This window comes from Sarcophilus harrisii, chromosome 3 (genome assembly GCF_902635505.1).
Source record: "Sarcophilus harrisii chromosome 3, mSarHar1.11, whole genome shotgun sequence".
In the NCBI taxonomy this organism is placed as follows: Eukaryota; Metazoa; Chordata; class Mammalia; order Dasyuromorphia; family Dasyuridae; genus Sarcophilus; species Sarcophilus harrisii.
Window position 1 is genome coordinate 459,550,196 of NC_045428.1, and position 20,299 is coordinate 459,570,494.

At 42.0% G+C, this 20,299-nt stretch overlaps 1 protein-coding gene across 1 annotated transcript; it reads right to left on the bottom strand.

Moving 5' to 3' along the window:
* Nucleotides 1-3,700: 3,700 nt before the first annotated feature.
* Nucleotides 3,701-19,261, bottom strand: VSIG10L2 (V-set and immunoglobulin domain containing 10 like 2). Its single transcript, XM_031961379.1, has 12 exons — nucleotides 19,189-19,261; nucleotides 16,704-17,051; nucleotides 16,105-16,380; nucleotides 13,104-13,379; nucleotides 11,997-12,245; nucleotides 11,372-11,632; nucleotides 8,556-8,846; nucleotides 7,768-8,064; nucleotides 5,266-5,388; nucleotides 4,889-4,913; nucleotides 4,725-4,780; nucleotides 3,701-4,532 (listed from the first exon to the last, which is right to left on the bottom strand). The coding sequence occupies exons 1-12, from the start codon at nucleotides 19,259-19,261 to the stop codon at nucleotides 4,438-4,440; spliced, it is 2,370 nt and encodes a 789-aa protein (XP_031817239.1). The 3' UTR covers nucleotides 3,701-4,437.
* Nucleotides 19,262-20,299: the final 1,038 nt, after the last annotated feature.

Genomic DNA, 20,299 nt, shown 5'->3' on the forward strand with positions numbered 1-20,299 from the left:
TGTGCCATTTATTCCAAGAGTTTTTTTCCTGTCCATTGTAATTTTGTGTTTGCATATTTAATTCCAAATTCTTCCCCCTCACTATTCCTTCCACTCAAACACTCAAAGTATCACTTGTATCATTTCCTGGTGAATCTAATGCAGATTGTCTGCATATGACTTGTATACTTTGCAGGAGGCAGGCTAAATAGCAGTTAATGACTTTGATCATGGTCTTTGGAAAGCCTTGCAACATGAGTTACTTTCTTGATAGTATTAAGATTGTAAGGACTTTTGTATGGAATCCTGGTTGATCCCTTTTCACAAATCCACTCAAGCTAAAGTACTGCCTAGAAGAGAAATTTTATATTTGAGTTTCACCTATGTTGCTGTCTTTGAAAGCAATGACATTGAGGTGCATGTTTTGTATCATATAGAAAAGTATGTTATATTTTCCTAAAAACAAACAAAAAGTTGTAATTGTGTTTTTGAAATTGTACATATTTTAAAAGATGTAGTTTTGGCAGGTGAATTATGTTTTTTTTAAATTGGTATGATTTACATTAAAGAGATTGCTGCTTTGATACATTCCCTGAGTCATAGAATCAAGTCAGCTCTAGCTGGTGCTAACTCTGTGTTGTATTTGAGATGTACTGAATGACCTCTTCTGTCCCCAAACTGTCTCCTTTATTGGTCTCCAATTGTTTCTAGAATTCTTAACATTCCCATAAGAATGAGAAATTTAATGCCTGAGCAACAGTAACCTATTAGCCCAGTTAGTTTATCATTTGTGATTGAAAAGCCAAAAACAAGCCACAAGATAGATGGAAAATGTCTTAAGTCAAATACCTATGTGTCTGTGGAGGGCAAATGAAAAACAGAGCCTGTAACATGAGGCCTAAAGGAAGTAAATGACAACGTCACATCAGATACAAATGTCACCTTTTTCATAATTTTTTCTGATGCCAGTTCCTGTACAGACTCTTAAAAAATAAACTATTGTGGTTTGAAAAAAAAAAAAAAAGCCAGAAAGGTCTGCCTCTCTTAGCCCAGAAAACACAGGGTTTTTATTTATTTGTTTTGTGAGGGGGAGGATATGTGTGGAGTACTTTCCATTAGTAGCTTATTTTTTCCCTTTATTAGCTTATATGGTCCCTAGAAACTTGGTGATCATTTCAATCCCTCTCATTTTACAGATGAAGTAACAGGGTAACACTTTATCCCCAAATTACTTAGTAAATGGTACAATTAAAATTTGAACTCAGTTCTTCTATGCACCATGCTGCTTCTCTTTGTTCTCCTGCCCCAAATTGTTTGTCTCAAAAATGATAACTTTAGAGAGAAGGGTGGGGAATGAAGTTTCGGGGTTTGGAAACTGTCCTTCAATATGGCCTCAATCTATCACGAACCTTAACATCTCAAGTTTCCTGCCAGTTTTCCATGAACTGCCTTTCAATCTACAGACGCCTTGTTTTTGGCAGGATGTCCTGTTGGCTATTCTGCTGTCTCTTCTCATCCAGGTCTCCTGCTGTGCTGCTCCAAGGCCTGTCTTCTCAGGCCAGTTAAACAAGCCTGCATTTGTGTCTCACCCAGATTTTAGAGACTATGTCTCTTGGAGCCAGTTAGTCATTCTGGCAGAGGCATAATTTTGGAGCAGCTAACATGTTTGTCAGCTGATTCTCCCCAACTTGGTGGCAAGAGCTAAATCACAACACCTCTATACCTGGCTTCTGGCACAGGTGTGGGGATAGAATAATCATGTGCTTCCTAGCCCTTTTGAGCAAAGTGAATTATTGATAGCTCCTGAAATAGGGAAAAAGGATGGCAATGTTGCACAGTTGGTTGGAGATGACTCCCTGTCTGTACCTATCATCATTTCAAACTTCAAATTCCTCCAAGGGCTTACTTAGAGTTAGGATTTTTTTCCCAGGCCCCTTCCATAGTACAGCTTCTTTTGCAGCAGCATCAAGGCTAGAGAGGTTTAAGTTTTCCAACCAGAATAAGTGAACTGGTAACTAAGTTTAGTTTTCTGAAAATCTTTGGTTATTTGGTTAGTCAATAAATATTTATTAAGCACCTGCTATTTGAAATGAATTGGAATTATCAAAACAAAACAAAAGGCAGTCCTTACTCTCTCAAGAGTTCTCAGTCTAATGGGGGAGAAGACATATATACTGCTATGTACAAACAAGATATATACAAGGTAAATTGGAGATAATCAATAGAGGCATTAGAATGAAGGGGATCAAGAAACTCTTCTTGTAGAAAGTAGGATTTTAGCTGGGACTTAAAAGGATTCCTGAGAAGCCAGGAGGTAGAGGGAGGGAATTCCAGTTAGGAGGACAGTCAAGGAAAATGCTTGGAATTGGGACATGGACTGGATGGCAATAATGGGAGGAGGAAGTAGGGTGAGAACTAAGGGTGAGAAGACTGGAAAAGTATGTCAGGAGGGTCTTATCAGTGTCAGAGGATTTTTGTGTTTGATCCAAGAGGTGAAAGTTACTAAAATTTATTGAGTAGAAAGGTCATGTGGTGAAGTCTACATGTTAGATCAGTAGAGAATGAACTGGAGTGGTAAAAAAAAAAAACTTGTGACAAAAACACCAGACTATTGACAGGGTAATGGAATTGTCAGAAGACAAAAGTGGGCATATGTGAGAGATGTGAAGGTAAAATTGACAGACCTTGTCAATAAATTGCTTATGGGGATAAGAACAAGGAGTCGAGAATGGGAAGATGGTAGTCCTCTAAATACTATAGAAGTTAAGAAGAAGGTAGGGCTTAAGCAGCTGGAGGAAGATAATACATTTGGATATATTGAGTTTAATCTTGACAGGACATCAGTTCATGATGTAGATAGATAGTTAGAAATGCAAGATTAGAAATCAAAGAAGTTTGTCCTAGTTAAGTAGATTTGAGAAGCATCAACCTAGAGATGATAACGGAATACATGGGAGCTGATGAGATGACCAAGTGAAATAGTATTGAGAAAGAAGAGGAGAGAGGCCAGAATAAAACCTTGAGGAATGCTCCTGACTAGTGGAATAACCTAGGTGAAACTTTAAGCAAAGGACACTGAGAAAAGCAGATGGGTGTAAGGTGAACCAGTAGTGTCATAAAAAACCTGGAAAGAGTGTATCAGAAGATAACTGACAGCGTCAAAGGCTTCAGAGAGAACAAGGAGGAAGATTGAGAAGAGGATCCCGTAGCCAGATCCAATAGCTGGCAATTAGGTCACTAATAATTTTGGAGAAAGTAGTTTCACTTGAATGATGAGGATGGAAGCCAGATTGTAGAGAATTAGGAAGATAGGAAAGAGAGTGGAGGCATCTATTGTAGGTGGCCTTCTCAAGAAATTTGGCCAAAGAAGGGAGAAGAGATTTTGGATAATTAATAGCAAAGATAGATCAAATCAGGGTAATTTGAGGATGAGGAAGACATGCGGATCTTGGGACTTTTGTGGGTCCTCCCCACCCATTCTCAAGATGTAGATTGTAGGGAAGTAACTTAATAAACAAAAAAAAAAAAGATGGAGATAAATGAAAGAATAGGGGACAATGAAATAGAATCATTTTTGCATATAAAGGATTTAGCCTTGGCAAGAAAGGCCATCTTCATGTGAGATGGGGGAAGGTGGAAATAGCAGAAGGCACCTGCAAGATGAGAATTTGAGGTATATGAAGAAGCTCTTGGCAAATAGTCTCTTTTTTTTTCAGTACAATATGAGAAGTTTCCTCATATTGGTACAGGAAAGGAGTCTTATGGGGAGAGAGGTTGAAGAAGGATAAAAAGGTTTAAAAATGTCTGGAGTAAGATAGTGAGTCAAATAGGAAAAATAAATATTGCCTCAGTGCACTTTTTGCAAGTTGCTGTCAACCTCTATACCAATGTAGCAAAACAAATCGTTTTAATAGCTTAACATTTCAAGAGCACTTTGAAATTCACAAAACACTTTCTTTAAAACAACCCGTGAGATAGCAAGAATTATAATGAATAGCTTCCAGTTATTGACAGAATTATGTGTGGTTTATTAAAGAATTATTTACTCCACAAAATTCTTGGTAAGTAGTTCCTCCTCAACTTACATACAGATGTAAGAAGATTTCTTCCTAGTTGCTGGGTATTTGCCTTTCTGGTAAATATTTACTAATCTATGCCCCTTCCCATAGGACTTTCCACCTCTAAACTCCAAACAGTTGCTACCTTACATGCTTTGGCTCTTTTAGTTTAGGAACAGAATTGAGCTGGAAATTCAATTTATAAAGATGGAAGGTGGTACATTTGAAGTTTGTTTTGCCAGTGAAAGTGGGAAAAACTTAGTCTGGAGTATTTTCTATATTCCTTTAAATTAATGAGACCACCTGAAGTGAAAATGGAGTCATTCATCCTTGATCTTTTGAATTGTCCACCCTCTCCCATTCTCTAATTGTATTTACACAGTCTTTCTTTCCCAGTACTTCATGGAGTTGCAGTCACAGTAATGGTGACATTCACAGGAGTATCATTGGGTTCCAGGGCTGAGCTTGGAGTCATGGTTGAGATTGGGGCTTCGCCTACAGGAGAATAAATCAAAGACTTGAAAGAGACAAGAATCTCAGAGGGCAAGCTGTTTCTCAGGACCTCAGGAAAGAAGCATTGCCCGCTTACATGTAATTACAATATGCAAAGATATGAAACTCATAGAAGTAGTCAGTCCCTCCCCTTCTTAGAGTGGAAACCTTGGTGAGTTATAGAGTTGTACTCACCTGCTTGCATCTCTGCATCTATCATGGCCCTCCTGTCTTGGCAATTCCTTCTGGCCCTGAAGGAGAAAAAGGAGAACACCGGTAATAACTACTATTAGGGAGATACATTTGGGAGAGAATCCATTTATTCCCATTTACCAACTGATTGGAAAATCCACACTCACGTGAAGAATAACAGCCGGCCCAGCCCTGTAAAAGAAAAAGCAATCATCAACAGAACCATTTGGCAATGCTACAATAAAGTGGGAGGGGGGCAAGGTTATTTGGGGAGAAAAGGGTATTGAAGGCTCATAACCAGAAGTACAATTTTAATTTTCATTTCCCACTCTTTGCTAGGCTGAAACTCAGAACATAAGGAAACTGGCCTAGATCTTAAGAGACAAAAGTTCAAGAGGTAGCCCATTCTTGTTTCAAGGGGAAGGGACCTCCAGTAAAGACCACAATTGAGCAGAAGATTAGGGTTAAAGGAGGCTCTCCATCCCTTGCCTAACTCTAGCTTGAATTGTCAAGAATGGACACTGTCTACCAAATTTCCACTCACGAGGGAAGGTCTCTGGGTGCCGAGCAGCATACTGGAACACCAGGAGGGAGGCCACTGTAGCCACTACCATTCCAGTTCCTGCTGCACCTAGCACAGCAGGGTAAGCATTGAAGGGAGGATCCACTGGAAGAGGAGAGAGAAGGATATTTTGAGCATGGGGCCAATATTTGGAATAAGTAGCAGGAGCGCTCCATTCCAGCTAGCTAGCTGACAGTCATCAAACTCTAGAGTTCCCAACTACCTCCTTGCCTGCCTTTGGAGTTTGGAGAAAACTCTTAATTCACATTTTTTTTCAGTAGTTCGCTTCATACAATTCTATGAAGTAAATAGTACAAATAAATATATTATCCCCATATTATACATAAGGAAACAAAGGCTTGAGAGGTAATTTCCTCAGTCAGCTATTAAGTTGCAGAGTCAACTCTCAAGCCCAGTCTATTGATTTCAGGTCCAGTATTTTCTGCATTGCCTAGTGCTATTTTCTCTCTTTGAAGGTGGCTGAAAAGATCAGCTCCTTTTCTGAGGGAGAAAAATCCAGATCTGTTTTGTTGGCCATAGAGCTTTTTTGGTTCCTGCCATCTTCCTTCTATAGCCTAATTTAGAGTTTCATTGGAATTTCTAGATTGAAGTACAAGTGCAAAATCAAAGACTAAAATTCCCTTGATCCTTGTCATATAAGAAGTGAGTATATGTGTGCTGTGGGAGTGAGGAAGAAGAGCAAGAGGATGAAAGGGAGATGGCCCAATTTGAAGGGCTTAGACTTTGGAATAGCGTATTTGTATCTTTTAAGAACATTAAATCTGTACAGGTAGGGAGCGGCAGACAATGAACTTAACTCATCTTTTCTCTACCCAGAATGAATGTTGAAAACTATCCTTACATATATTTGGAAAAATAAAATACTATCGAGGGAAAAAAGTACATATAGCAGTACCCCAGACCAGAATTTCAGCTGCCTGCAGAAGGAGATAGTGAAGATGACCAGGGTCTAGCATTAAGGCCATTTATCTGTGCTTGGTCAAGCAGCTTGCCCATCAGAGATGCTGACTGCACAAGGAGCAGTATGAGGACATCATATGAAGATTTGGGGTCTGGTAGAATCAAACTATGACTTGACTACATGTGTTCCATACACCTTTATTTTTGCACTTACAAACTCTTATGTGCATCCATTCTTCCTACTGTCTAATTGTGAGAGTGTGCCTCCCCCCCCATCCGTTTTTGTGCCTATTTTTTAAATATATGACCTTACTTTGAGTTAATTATATCCTCTGAATCTCCTGGCTGAATATACTGGCTGAATCTCCAAATATAAATATATTGATGGAGTCTTATGAGCTGTAGTTGAATTGTGAACCTGGAATACTTACTGTAATGTAAGAGCCATTGGCAGGGATGGAACTATACTAATTATTCATGTAGCACATTGTGATTTACAAATTGCTTTACATAATCTCATTTGAATCTCACAACAATACTATAAAAAAGGTATAGTAGAAATATTTTCACTTACTACATGATAAGCAAGGAGAATGAATGTGGGTGTGAAAGTAAAGAGGGAAGGAGTTGGGAAAATCTGTATTCAGATCCTGCATCTTACACTGGCTAGCCATGTGGGAGCCATAATCATAATGGGCAAATTTCCAATTTCTCTTTGTCCCACTTTCTGAGGGTATACATTTCAGATCAGTTGTCAGTTTACATCAGTAAAAACAGTTGCTATGCGAAGGGTCTTCCCACATGATTAGTATTGTAGGTCCAGAGAAAATAAACTCACTCTGCACATGAGGCAACTAAAGCTCAAAGACATTATGGCTTTGTCCTTGGTCACATAATAAGTAAATGGCACAGATGGTATTTGAATCCTAGTCTTCCTAACCAAGTCCAGTACTGTCCACTATGCTAGAAATCACTACTTTATATTACCCAACTCACACTTCCAGCCCCCCAAGTCTAACTGAACTCGGGCTTTGCCTTTCCCTTCCAGGCTCTCAGGAACACTGGAAGCTTTCATGCCTCCCTGTATGGAAAGGAGAAGAAAAAGTACTAAAGATGATACTAAAGATGATACTACCAATGTACTGAAGGAAAGACAGTAACTGAGGTTGGGGAAAACAGGGAGGAAACTGGGAGATAAATAAAAGCTCACATTTGTATAGTAAAATGCTATGTGCCAGGTCCTATGCAAAGCACTTTTACAATTATTATTTCATTGGTTCCTTACAACCACCCCTGGGAAGTAGGTACTATTGTCAGCCTCATTTTACAAATGAGGAAACTGAGGCAGAAAGAAATGAGGTTATTTTCCCAGTGTCACATAGTTAATAAGTATCTGAGAACAGATTTAAATTCAGGTCCTCCTTGAACCTCAGTCCATCTAGCGGCTCCTATTTCAGGAAAAAAAAAAAAAAAAAAAAAAAAAGGGCAATAGTGGGGAGTTTCTCATGAAGATCTTGGACAAGGTTTTGGGGGTGCCTTGGTGGGAAGAGGAGGAGGCAGCACCTGGTGTCTTCACCTCAGAAGGATACCCAGCTGTGCGGTGATTCAGTGCCAGGACACGAAAGGAATAGAGTACCCCAGGATCCAGGCCACCCAACCGCCGCCCTCGGCTCTCCGGCTCGATGTCTCCAGCTGCTCTCTCCCAGACTCCAGCCCCGGAGCCTGGGGGGCTTGCCCTCCGCTGGACCATAAAGCCTGTGAGGTTCCCGGGACCCTTGGTGGCCCACTGCAGTCTCACCTCAGTTCGCTGTCTCCCGTAAGTCAGACTGCTGATCGTGACATTGGGTGGGGCAGGGTACCCTGAGAGAAGCCGCAGAGAGAGAAGAAAGATTAGGTCGGAGTTTCAGAGACCTACGGCTGCCCCGAGTTCACCTGTCTTCTCACCCCCATCCACACTCAGGAGGATCGTGGAGGGGAGCCGGGGTTACATGGGTTGGGAAATGTGGACCTTCATCCCAGCTCTGCTCTAACTACCTATGCTAATTTCAGCAAATCATTTTTCCTTTACGATCAAGCTTATTCGTCTGTGAAATAAGTGCGCTGGCTGAGAGTCTCTCAGGTGGCTTCTTGTTCTTTCATCCTATTATATCTGCATGGAGACCTGCATGAGGGCAGCACAAGCCCCATCCCGCGTCTCTCAAGGAGGCGCTCATTTGGTCTCTTTCCCGGAACGTGGGGGAAACTAATTCCATTCCATTCCCTTTGATGAAGCCCCTAGGTGCCTGTGGCAGGGCTGAGAGCTAGAACACAAAGGCACCAGAGTTCCCAGCACTCCCCGCCCCGGCACTCACTCTGAACCTCTAGGAGGATGCCGTGGCTGGCGTTGCCCAGGGCGTTCCAAGCCAAGCAGCGGTAAATGCCGCTGTGGTGCACAGGGTCGGCGTCGCGGAGGATGAGCCTGAGCTGAGAGCCGCTCTGCTGGACGGTATAGTGGGGGGTGTTGGGCTCCACGGGAAGCTGCTGGGGACCCAGCCAAAGGAGCCGAGGGGCTGGCCTGCCCCCCTGCAGCAGACAACCCAGCCGGGCTTCCCTCCCCTCCAGCACAGAAACGCGAGGTCGGTCAACAACCAGCCGAGGGGCTTCTGCAAAGATACAGAAGGAAAGGCTGGTGCAATGACCCCATGCTACCTTTTAAACGAAGGAGAAAGAGAAGGGGAAAGGGAGGAGGAGGAGGAGAAGGAGAAAGAGAAGGAAAAAGAGGAGAAAATGATGAAGACAGAGAAGAGGGAGGAGAGAAGACAGTAATAATGCCGATGATGACAATTCACATTTTCATAGTACTTTCAAAGCGTTGGAGTCAAGACACAATTACTAACCTATATAACTGTGAGCTAATCACTTAACTTCTCAGTACCTCACTTTGTTCATCTGTAAAATGGGGATAATATCGCGATTCATTTATTCTTTCACTTCTTCCAACATTCATTAACTGTCCATGTTGTATAACTGGTAGTCACTTCAGAGGCCATCCGATCTAACTTGAACAAGAGTCCTTGCCACAAAATTCCTCCCAAATGATTGTCCAAGCACAAGCTGAACACTTCCAATGAAGGAAAAACCATTTCCTTCTGGTAAAGGTCATTTTATGTTTAATAGCTTTGGTGAATAAGAAGTTTTTTCTGACACCAAAGCCTAAATCTGGCTCTTGGATAATTTTCCCCACCACTCCCAGTTCTAACAGATCTAAATCTTCTGTCACCTTCCAAAACTTAAAGTGATCATATGATTGAGTCCAGTTCCAATGACATTGTGATGAAGAGAGCCGTCTACACCCAGAGAGAGGACATAGCATTTTTACACTTTTTGTTGTTTGCTTGCATTTCATTTTCTTTCTCATTTTTTCCTTTTTGATCTGATTTTTCTTGTGCAGCATGATAATTGTGTAAATATGTATACATATATTAGATTTAACATATATTTTAACATGTTTCATATACTCTTACACCCTCTTTCTCTCATATCCTCATGCCTATTCTTTTATCCTCATGTGACATGATCTAGTAGATATAAAATAAACATAATCTGGCATTAAGAAGAGCTAGAGAGATGATCCCATGGGATACTGAAGAACTGGACAGGAATGTCAACATGACCATTGAAGGAGGCAAGTGGCACCATGGGCATTCACAGCAAAATTTTCTTTGTCACTTATCTTTGATTTCTGGCACCTGTCCTATGCAACAATTTGGTTCTTTCTACTTAACTATCAAAGTCAAAAGAACAACTTCTCACACACACTCACATGCACACATACACACACACACACACACAGATATTAACTTAAGGTGTGCACCTCTCAGGAGCATTTGATTGTAAGTATGAGAATAGTCCTATTCTTTAGACATTTTGTCCCTAGCACCCAGTACAATGCATGACACACATGCAATTGTGTGCCTAACAGATGTTTGTCAATCAATTGTTGTCCCTTGGTAGCACTCTTTAAAGATCCAAAAGTTTTCAAAACCCAATAAATCAATAATGATGAAATTCCAAGGAACATCCCTGGCCAATAATCTCAAATCTGTAATTCTAAAATCAGTTCTACCTCCTACCTCTACAACATCCCTGTCAAGTTATCTCCCAGCCTCTGTTGGAACACTTCCAGTCATAAAGAGTTTGCTCTTTTGAGAAATAACCCATTCCATTTGGGGCAGTTCAAATAATAGGAAGATTACCCCCTGTAGTGAACTGAATTCTACCTCTTTGGAATCTCCATCCCTTGCTCTGAGTTCTTCCCTCTAGAGAAAAATAGACTGAATCTAATACCTCTTTTTAACAAGACAGTCTTTCAAATGTTTGAAGATAACCATCACGATTTTCTTTAGACTTTTTTTTTCAGACTAAATATTCTTAGCTTCTTCAACCAATTTTTGAGTGATATGGTTTCTAGCATTCTTATTATCTTGCCTGACCTTCATCTTCTAGATGTACTCCAACTTGTCCTTTCTCTCTTAGAATGTGGTGCCAGAAACAGGATATAATATTGCAGGTATAGCCTGACCAGAATTGAAAATGGTGGGTCAATAACTCCAAGAAGGGGAACTTCTGACATCTAGTAAGGGAGAGATTGATCACCCTGTCTACCTGTTCATATGATCATGAGACACCAACAGAATTTCACCCTACATTCTCTTTCTCCCAATTTATCAATCTTTCTACTAGGACACACTGTCTACCTATTACCTAATCCTGGCTCTGAACTCTACAAAACTCTTGCATGAATTTTCTATTGTAATTACTTTATTTGAACTGTTTTCTTGCATTTCTAGCTCTGACACTTTGATAAGACAGGAGAAAGAGAGGAAAAAAGACCTTAAACAGAGATAGATGGGGATACTATAAAATGATGGACAATGGAGAAGAGACAGAGGCAGAATGGGAAAGGAAAATCCATGCCCAAATTCCCTGTCCACTACTTCTAAAAGAGCAATATTTGAAATTTCAAAATGAATAGTAAATACACATAGATCATATAAGTGCATATGACAATGTTAGGGTGATAAGCCATGGTTTTTAAGAGTCCTTTATTGACATTACCTTGCTATCTTGACAAATACCCTCCCTACTCCCATAGTCCCAGCGCCCACCCTCCAAAGCAGGTACATACCTAGCTGGAGTCTGCACTCTGGGTCAGGAGTCCGGAGAGGATGAGTTCCCCTACAGGTAAACTCCTTGCCAGCCAACCCTTCATGGGCCTTCAGGAGTTGGATAGCAGGTGAAGATCGGCTGCTTCCCAATATCTGTTCGTCTTTGCTATACCAGGTGAGTGAGCCTGAAGGCTGCCCCCCAGGCCACTCACAGCTCAGCATAACAAATTGATCTCTTGCAGTAACTTTGGTGGAACAGGTTGGGGAACTGCTGGGCTCCCCTGGAACAAGAAACAATGGCTCAGAACATATGAATAGAGAAGATGTCAAAGGAGCAGGTCTGAGGCTCTTCCTCTCCTCTTAGTCTTCCAGAGTAACCTATCCCCATATCTAATGGAGGACCTGAGGTTTGACTCAATAGCTATACAAAAGTCCCCTTAACTTGCAGTTCTCAGATCCATCATATTGCCCTTTTCCCAAACCCAGGCTCCCTTGTCTTCTGCCCTCCCTTTGTCCCCTTCTTCACCCCCAATCCTCAAAATCTCCAATTCAGAGCTACAATCCTTTTGACTCCTATGTCTTCCCTCTCCCCTTGTATTGTATCCCTTCTAGTCCTAACCATCATCCCATTCCTTTAGCACTTACAAAGGGTAATCCTACATAAGACAGGTCGAGCCAGAGCAGGATGCTGGGTGATGCAGGTGAAGATGCTTCCATTAGGCAGATGGGTTGACAGGTAGGTCCACATGAGGTTGGTAGGGGCAGAGGGGCTGGTACCTTCAGGGCCCTCCCACTGCAGCTGGGCTTCTGGGAGTCCCCCAGGCCAGGTGCAATTTAGGACCACAGCCCCAGTGTCAGGGGACACAGCACAGGTGGGCTGCCCCTGAGGAGGATCTAGGCAAAGTAGATGGGGCATAGGGGAAAGGAGGGAGAGGGGAGAGCAAAGGTAACACACTACCTAACTTTGGTATCAGAGCCTGAAATAAGAAAGTTGGGGGAGGGAAAGAGTTTATATCTGTCACCTTTCCCCCACCCCAGATTCCCGACTAAGGGATAGAGGTCACAGCTGACTTCTTGGGAAAGGAAGAGGGAGGAATTAGGAGACAGACAGAAACCAGAGTCTTCAGAGAGCTAAGGTCCAGGTGACGACCCTGAATCCTGATCTAATCTGTCTCTAATTCTTACCTCGCCTCAGCAACTGTGTGTCTAGGAACAACCCCTCTCCCCCCCCCTTCTTTTTCTTGAATTCTATCTGTCCTTCTTTGTGTCTCAGACTCATGTCCCTAACCCCTTACATGAAGAGAATTATTCTCTAAGTGGGTAACCAAATCTTATCTTCCACAGCCTCCACATCATCCCTAATTTAGACCATCCCCTTTTATCTACCCCATCCTCCCTCTGCTTTCCTGGGAGGGTCAGTCTGGCTTTACAAACACCACTTCCCCTCCTGTCTGGACTCTGTCTCTAAATTTAGGAACCTATTCCCAGCCCTATTCACAGCCCTACTTGCAGCCCTAACTTTGCCTGTTCCCAGGGTGCTGAGGTCCAAGTCAGCTCAGGGCAGTGTATGTACATGGATCAAGGAACCCAAGAGGTGACACTAAGAAACCCAAGCAGGGGAGGTGGAAAATAGAGTGAAGTCCTGAAAAGTCAAGAGGAGGTTAGATAGTGCCTGCCAGGTCCTAGAAGACCGAATGGAAGAGTAATTGGGTCTGTTTCTCTTTAAATTGGGTCTGTTTTGAGTTCACTCACAGAAGATGGTGAGCTGGATGGTGGCCTGAGTGTGGGTATCCAAGTGGCTGTTGTGGGCCAGACAAGTGTAGCGTCCAGCATGAGACTGGTGAGCACGAGCGATGATGTAGGTGGGCCCAGCGTGGACCTGAATGTGGTCATGCAGCCACACGTAGCGGCTGGGGGGATTGGAAGGAGCCAGGCAGCTCAGAGTCACCTCCTCCTGTTCACTTGCCCAGTAGCTGTCCTCACTAACTGCCAAAGGCTCCACGCGGATTATGGGCTCGTCTGGGCCATCTGTGGGGCAAGAGAGAGCAGGTCAGGGAACTTCCTCCCAAAAAAGCACGGGAAATTCAGGCTGGGGAAAGAGGAAAGTCATGGGGGTTTGGAGAGAAATTGGAAGGAATGGGGGGGATGTGTGTGTGAGTGTGAAGAAAATGGTCCCTCCATCCTTCCCCGTCCTTGGACAGGATTATTACCTTGGACACATAGCTTTGTACTAGTACCTTTATCCTATACCTTCTTGTAAGGTAAGCTATCCCTGTGGAGGAGGCAGCTAGGTGGTGCTGGATGTGACCCAGGTACTGCAGAAGGAAATGGCAAACCATTCCAGAAACTTTGCCAAGAAAACTCCATAGACAGTAATGACATGCTACATAGTTCATGGGATCATAAAAGCTTGAACACAAGGGACTGTCAACAAATAGCCATGAGACCTGAGGACAATGAATCCCTTTTACTACCAGTAGGAGAACTGACCAGGGTATAAATTGCACATGAGGAGCTGATAAGAGATTCATAGCATAGTCACAATGTTCAGCTTTGTCTTAGTTAGAAATTATCTAACTTTGAATATTCTTACAAGACCTTATATGACTGGATCTCAGGGACACAAAAGACTTCAAAGACATTATCTTTAACAGGTGGTCATATAGCCCTTGCTTAAAGAGCCCAATAAGGAGTAGGGGATGGAAAATCTACTATCTCCTGGATCACCCAATGTCCACTTTTGGAAGCTCTAATTGTTAAGAGTTCCTTTGCTTACAACAAACAAAAAACTTCTAGAAATTTTCCTTGTTCTGCCTTCTGAGGTCAATCATAAGAAATCAAATCCTGTTATCATTTTAACAACCCTTCAAAAACTTGAATACAACTCTTAGCCCAACTCCCCTAACCTGAAGCCCTAAGGCTTCTCCAGGCTGAATGTCCTCAATTTCTATGTATTCTATTTGTGATCTGTACAGGACAGAGTACAATATTGGATCACTTCATCCAGGCCTGAAATCCTGCTTCTTCTTTGCCTCCCTGTCTGGTGCCATGATTTATAGGATCAACTCAAGCTAGAGCTCTGGAAGCCCTTTGGGCCTCTAAGGAAGCAGGTTCCCTTTCTCCTTATTTCTTAATACCTTCCATATCTGAATCCATGTCAACGAGCTTCTCCTAAGTTTCTGAGCTTTGGGTTATACTGGTTTTCACAGAAAAGTCTTCACCCTCTTACTTTGAAGTTGGTTCTGATAACTTCTAACTTCTTTCTGGGCCACTGTTCTTTTTTTCTCAATTTCTAGGTCCTCTATTCTTGTGTCTTAGCATTCAAAGCCCTTGCCTCCTCTTACCTTTCCAGTCTTCTCACACCTTACTCCTCTCCATGTATTCTTTGAATCAGTGACCCTGGCTATTCAGTGAACAAGATACTCCGCCTTTGGCTTTGTCTGGCTGTGCCTTATGTCTAGAATGCTCTCCCATCCTTAATTCCAACTGCTGATTTCCCTGACTTCCTTTAAGTCCCAACTAAAATGCCAGATTTTACAGAAAGCCTTTCCTAACCTGCCTTTGTTAATTTTTTCCATATATTTTGTATATGGCATGTTTATATATATTTGTTTGCTTGTTGTCTCCCTTATGAGATTCTGAGCTCTTTGAGCTGGACCACCTTTTGCTTTTTTTGTATTACCCAGCACTAAGCATAGTGTCTAGCAGATAGTATGTACTAAACACATATAATACTTAATAACTTAATTGGTACTTATAATATTTAACCACATAGTAGGTACATAATAAATGTCTATGATCAATTGGTTTATAGTGTTTAGTTGGGCTCTTGAAATTTCAGCCTAATCACTCTCAAGCCCATTCAAGATTCAGTTTTAACAAGTATCTCTAAGCAAGTAAAAAATGAGGAAAGAATCTCATCACTTAATTAGTCAAAAGGCATTATTAAAGTCTCACTATGTGCCAAATACTATTCAGGGTACTGGGGATAAAAATATAAACATATATATATATATATATATATATATAAATTTAAAAGCCCTAAAGAGCTTATATTCAATCAGACCTTATGGGAATAATGATTGAGGGCCACAGTGTGAAGGTGTCATGAGCTGATCTATTCACCCACAGATCCTTCCACTCTGCACTGTTATTGGATCTTCCTAATTTACTGATCTTATGGTCTTGCCAACCTTCATACTATTCATTTAATTTGTGCTTCTGCCCAACGCAAACCATCTTCTGTATGTGCCCCATGTTTTCCTCCTTTTCTGAATTTGCTTGGTTGTTTCTTATACCCGAAATGCTTTGTCCATTTCTGCCTTATTAAGCTTTTCTCAAAATTACCTTCTTTACTAAGCCTTTCCTTATCCCCACTCCATTCCCACCCCTGGACTCTCACAACATGAAAATGTTCACATCTCTCTTATACATTATTATGTTTTATTTTGTATTACAAATATTTGTGTATATAACTTATTCTCCTATTTGGAGTCAAAGACAATGCGTTAATTATCATTGCCTCTCCCTTGGTACATTATAGGTAATTAATAAATGTATCAGTTGATTAGTTAGTTACTTGAATGAATGAATGATGACCTTGAGGGTTTTCCCTTTGAGTGTTGCTTGGTTTTCCCACTGGAAGAATTGACACTATGAGGAATATGCTCGGGTCTGATATTTGGATCGGAAGAGTGTTTGGGGGAAGAATAAGGTCTCTTCTATGGGTGCTCCTCAGGAGCAGGCAACTTACAGATGACGTCTAGGTAAACACTGTCGCTGTTGAGTCTATTGACCTCGTTTTGAGCACTACAGATGTACCAGCCAGTGTGAGTTCTATTCACAGGTTCCAAATGGAGCAATTGCTCACTCCGCTCAGCCAGGGGTCCTCGGGATCCCTGAGGTCCTTGATGCTGCCAGGCAAAGGACACAGGACTAGTGCCCTCCCGGATCACACATGCCACTACCAGGGATGCTCCTTCCACCGGGGATGGGCTGCTCAGCCGTACCTGGGGCTTAGACACAGGCACTAGTAGAAAGAAAATTGTTCTTTTATTACAAATATAGGAGTCCTCTTGCTCAGCCCAATGTCGTTGTCCCATATCATCTGCCCACGTCCTTCCTATAATTATAGCCTCCTTCCCTCCAAAATCTAGATCTCAGAGTTCCAGGTTTCATTTTTGCCTCATTCTAGTGACCGGTGGGGAGGAGATAGAAGAATGTTACTTGGTAAATTAATCCATGCAAAAATATGCAAACCTTATGCAATTGCATGCAAGACAAGATTACAGATTAGCAGCAATCTTAGAACAGCCTCCCTTTCTTTTTGTTGCACTCGTGTCTCCAACTCACCCAAAACTGACAAAATGATGTAGGAATAGGCAGTTTGAAGTTCACCACCAGCTGAATACAAAGCCTGGCACAGGAACCGTCCCTGGGCTGCTCTCCGAAGCCCCTCCAACACCAGATTACTGTTCCTTAGGCTCACAACCCCCAAAGCTAGAGCTCCTGGCTCCACCTTAACCTCAGCTCCATTAGTGACAGCGATAGGCTGGGGGACCAGGGAACCTGGTGGGGTAAAGCTCCAGAAGATCACCAGGGGAGTGGGAGCTGAGGCACATGTCAGCTCCAGGGAATCTCCTTGAACCCCTTTGACAGGCACTTCACTGGATGGAGCACTTAAAGTTGGGAGAGGCTGTCCTGGGGAAGAAAAAGGACAAATCGAGTTCTTATGCTTCACTGGGTTGGCAGCACATCCTGGTTGGAATGTTAAGGTCATAAAAGCAAATACTTCTCAACTGGAAAGGAACTTTGGAGATTATCTAGTCCAACACTCTTTGAAGCATCCCCTCTATGATCTCCTTGTCAAGTCCTCTTCTCGACTCCCTAACAGGCAACATGCTTTAAACTGAAGGCATTTTGTCAGAAGTCAGGAGGCCTGGATTCATCTCCTCGTTTGCTTCTAGCTTGCTGTATAACTAGCTTGGGTAAGCCACATAGGCTCCTAGATCTCAATTTTCTCATCTGCAAAATGAAGAGATTGTTGGCTAACATCAAATAATCTTAACCTAAGGTCTAGATTTGAGACTTAGATGGGGAAAATACATCTTTTGTCACTAACCTTTGATTTCCTTTGTAATCCTGTATATTTTATTTTATCCATTTAAAAACATTATTCTGAGAAAGGGTCTGTGACACAACAAAGTTCTTGGTTTATATGATCACTAAAGTCTGTTCCAGCTCTCTGAATCTATATTCCTGCTGCCTCTTATGCGGACCCCTTAAGACAAGAACAAGAGGAAGAAGACTACAATGGCAAGGGACGATATTTGTTAAACATCAAGAACTTCTGATAGTGGTAGTTTTAAAACAAGAACTGGTGCTCAAGGAAGGCCCATGTTCTGAAGAAATTTGCACATAGGCTGCTGGAGAAGCTTCCCTCATTTTCCATTGGGGGCACAGACATGAACTAAAGGATTCCAGAGGGTCATTTAAAGTTGTATTAGAATGAGTCTATCTGGTATGAGTGCCTGCTTAGTGCCTGGAGAAAACAGAATCTCAGAATTGGAAGGGACCTGAGCGTACATCTCATCTAGCCTCTACCTGAAAAAGAAATCCCCTCTATAACGTGCCTGATATAGGTTATCCAGATTCCATTTACAGACCATGAGATCTTTTTTTATGACCAGACATAGTGATCAATGGGAATTCACTCATCTCTAATACTCTTCCCAGCCTCTTGCTCCTTCACCCCTGTCCCCAACAAGGGAAGCCTTGATGTCATCTCCATTAAAATTCTAAAGAAAACATGCCATCAATCTAACAATCAACAAAATTTCTATTAAATTATGGGTCTCTACTATTGCCTAACTTCTTTAGAAAGGTCCCAGATTCTAACTTAGAACTCTTGGCTTTCCCATAGCTTTTGATTTCTGGCAGAGAGTAAAGTATATTCCAATCTTTCTCCATCCTCCCTTTAAAGCCTTTCTCTTAAAAGTCCTTACCCCTTCCTTTCTCCTAAGCTATCACAATCAGACTATTTGCTCTCAAAGTACTTTGAGATCCTCTGAGAAGTTTCCAAGACTGGGTGATATTTTCCCCGAGGCAGGAGCAAAAAATGGGAGCAGGGAGTAGAGAATAAAAAGAGAATGAAATATGAAAGAGAAAAAGAAGGGAATAAATGTTGTTGAGTTATTTCAGTCATATCCAACTCTTCATGATCCTATTGAGAGTTTTCTTGGCAAAGATACTGGAGTAGTTTGCCATTTCCTTCTCCAGCTCATTTTACAGACAAGGAAACAAAACCAAACAGGGTTATGTGACTTATCCAGGGTCACCCAACTAGTTAGTGTCTGAAACCACATTTGAACTCAGGTATTCCTGACTCCGGACCCAGTTCTCTATTCACTGTGCTGCCCAACTAATACCACAAGCCAAATCTTGATATCTCATTTTGCAAGAAGAGTGAAAATGAATCTATAGTTTATGGAGAGAACATTGAACTGGGAATTGGAGGACATGGATTCTCTGACTGACACATTTAAGTGTGATTTTAGGGAAATAATTTCACCTCTTTAGGCCTTAATTTCCTTATCTATAAAATGGAAATAATAACTCCTATCCCATTTATTTCATGGATTAAAGTGAGATAATGGAAAGCGTAAAGTGCTGCCTTCAAATCTGTTTGATTCATATCTAATCTGAATGAAATGTTCTACTTAATGGCAATAATTATTTTTCATCGAGGAAAGATAGACAGTGTCTAGTGAGCAAAAGAAGAAATACAGCTTGAGTTTGAGGCAAACTTATGGGAGAAGGGAGGCTGGTCAGCACTCACCTGAGCTCCACAGAGGGAGCTGCAGCAGGAAGCAGAGAGATACATGTAGGTACTTGACAGTCCCACCAACCATGGCTCCATCACTCCCAAGAACTCCAGACATAAAACTTCAGGGTCTACTCTCCACCCAGGACTCTCTTGCTCCTTGCCCTAGGAACCAATGCCAACACTAGACCCCAGGAGACTTGGGATCTGGGCTCAGGTTGCCTTCTCCAGCCTCTTGGGATACCCACCTCACTCTCCTGCTCTCCTGTTACCCTCTGGGCTGGACTTATTGTGAATTATTTATGCCAGATGATTCACAGCATCCATAATTCAGAAAGGGGCTAGGGGCACTGGTTAGAAAGGGGAAGGGTCAAGATCTGAGGGAGGTCTAATGGGAGAGGTCCAGGCCTAGCAGAGGTCCTGCCTTTTGACATTAAGTGGTTATTATAGAAACAGAATCTTAGCAAGGGAAGGGAAACTTGAAGATCATCTAATGCAACCTCCCTCTGCCTAATATAGGAATCCCCTCTCCATCCTCCCCAGCAACAGATATCATATAACTGATGTGCAATTAAGCACTACTATATCCTTATTACATCTTAGTCACCTTTTATAATGGATTACTGGTTCTTAAATTCCTTTCCACTCCCTTCCTCCACTGCTATTTTCCAAAGAGACTAGCTTAGTGCATCCTGAGAATGGGAACTAGGATGGACTGGGTCCTCCCAAAAAGTCTAGAGAAATATTTTTCTTCCTGGACCCTGTTTTGAGCTCTTTGATATTAAACATAACTGGCTTGGGAGCATGTTGTTTGGATGACAAAAGAGATGGGATCAGGGTTTTCCATCCTCTATAGAGGATGTCATAGATGACATCTATGACAGAGCAGAGCATGGAGAGTGGGAGGATTAATGTCTAATCATTCTGCTTATCCATGAAGGCTAGGTGAGGAATGGAAAAGGAGCTGGTATTTTCCCTTTTATAGACAAAGAAGAGTAGATAGGAAGGGGTGGATTCAGATTAGAACTACTGGATGTCATTCTTCGCCTTGAGTTCTCTGGGACTCCACTTCTTCCCAGGATAATAGCAATATTCGAAATGGCATGTTTTGTCTCTCATGAGCCCT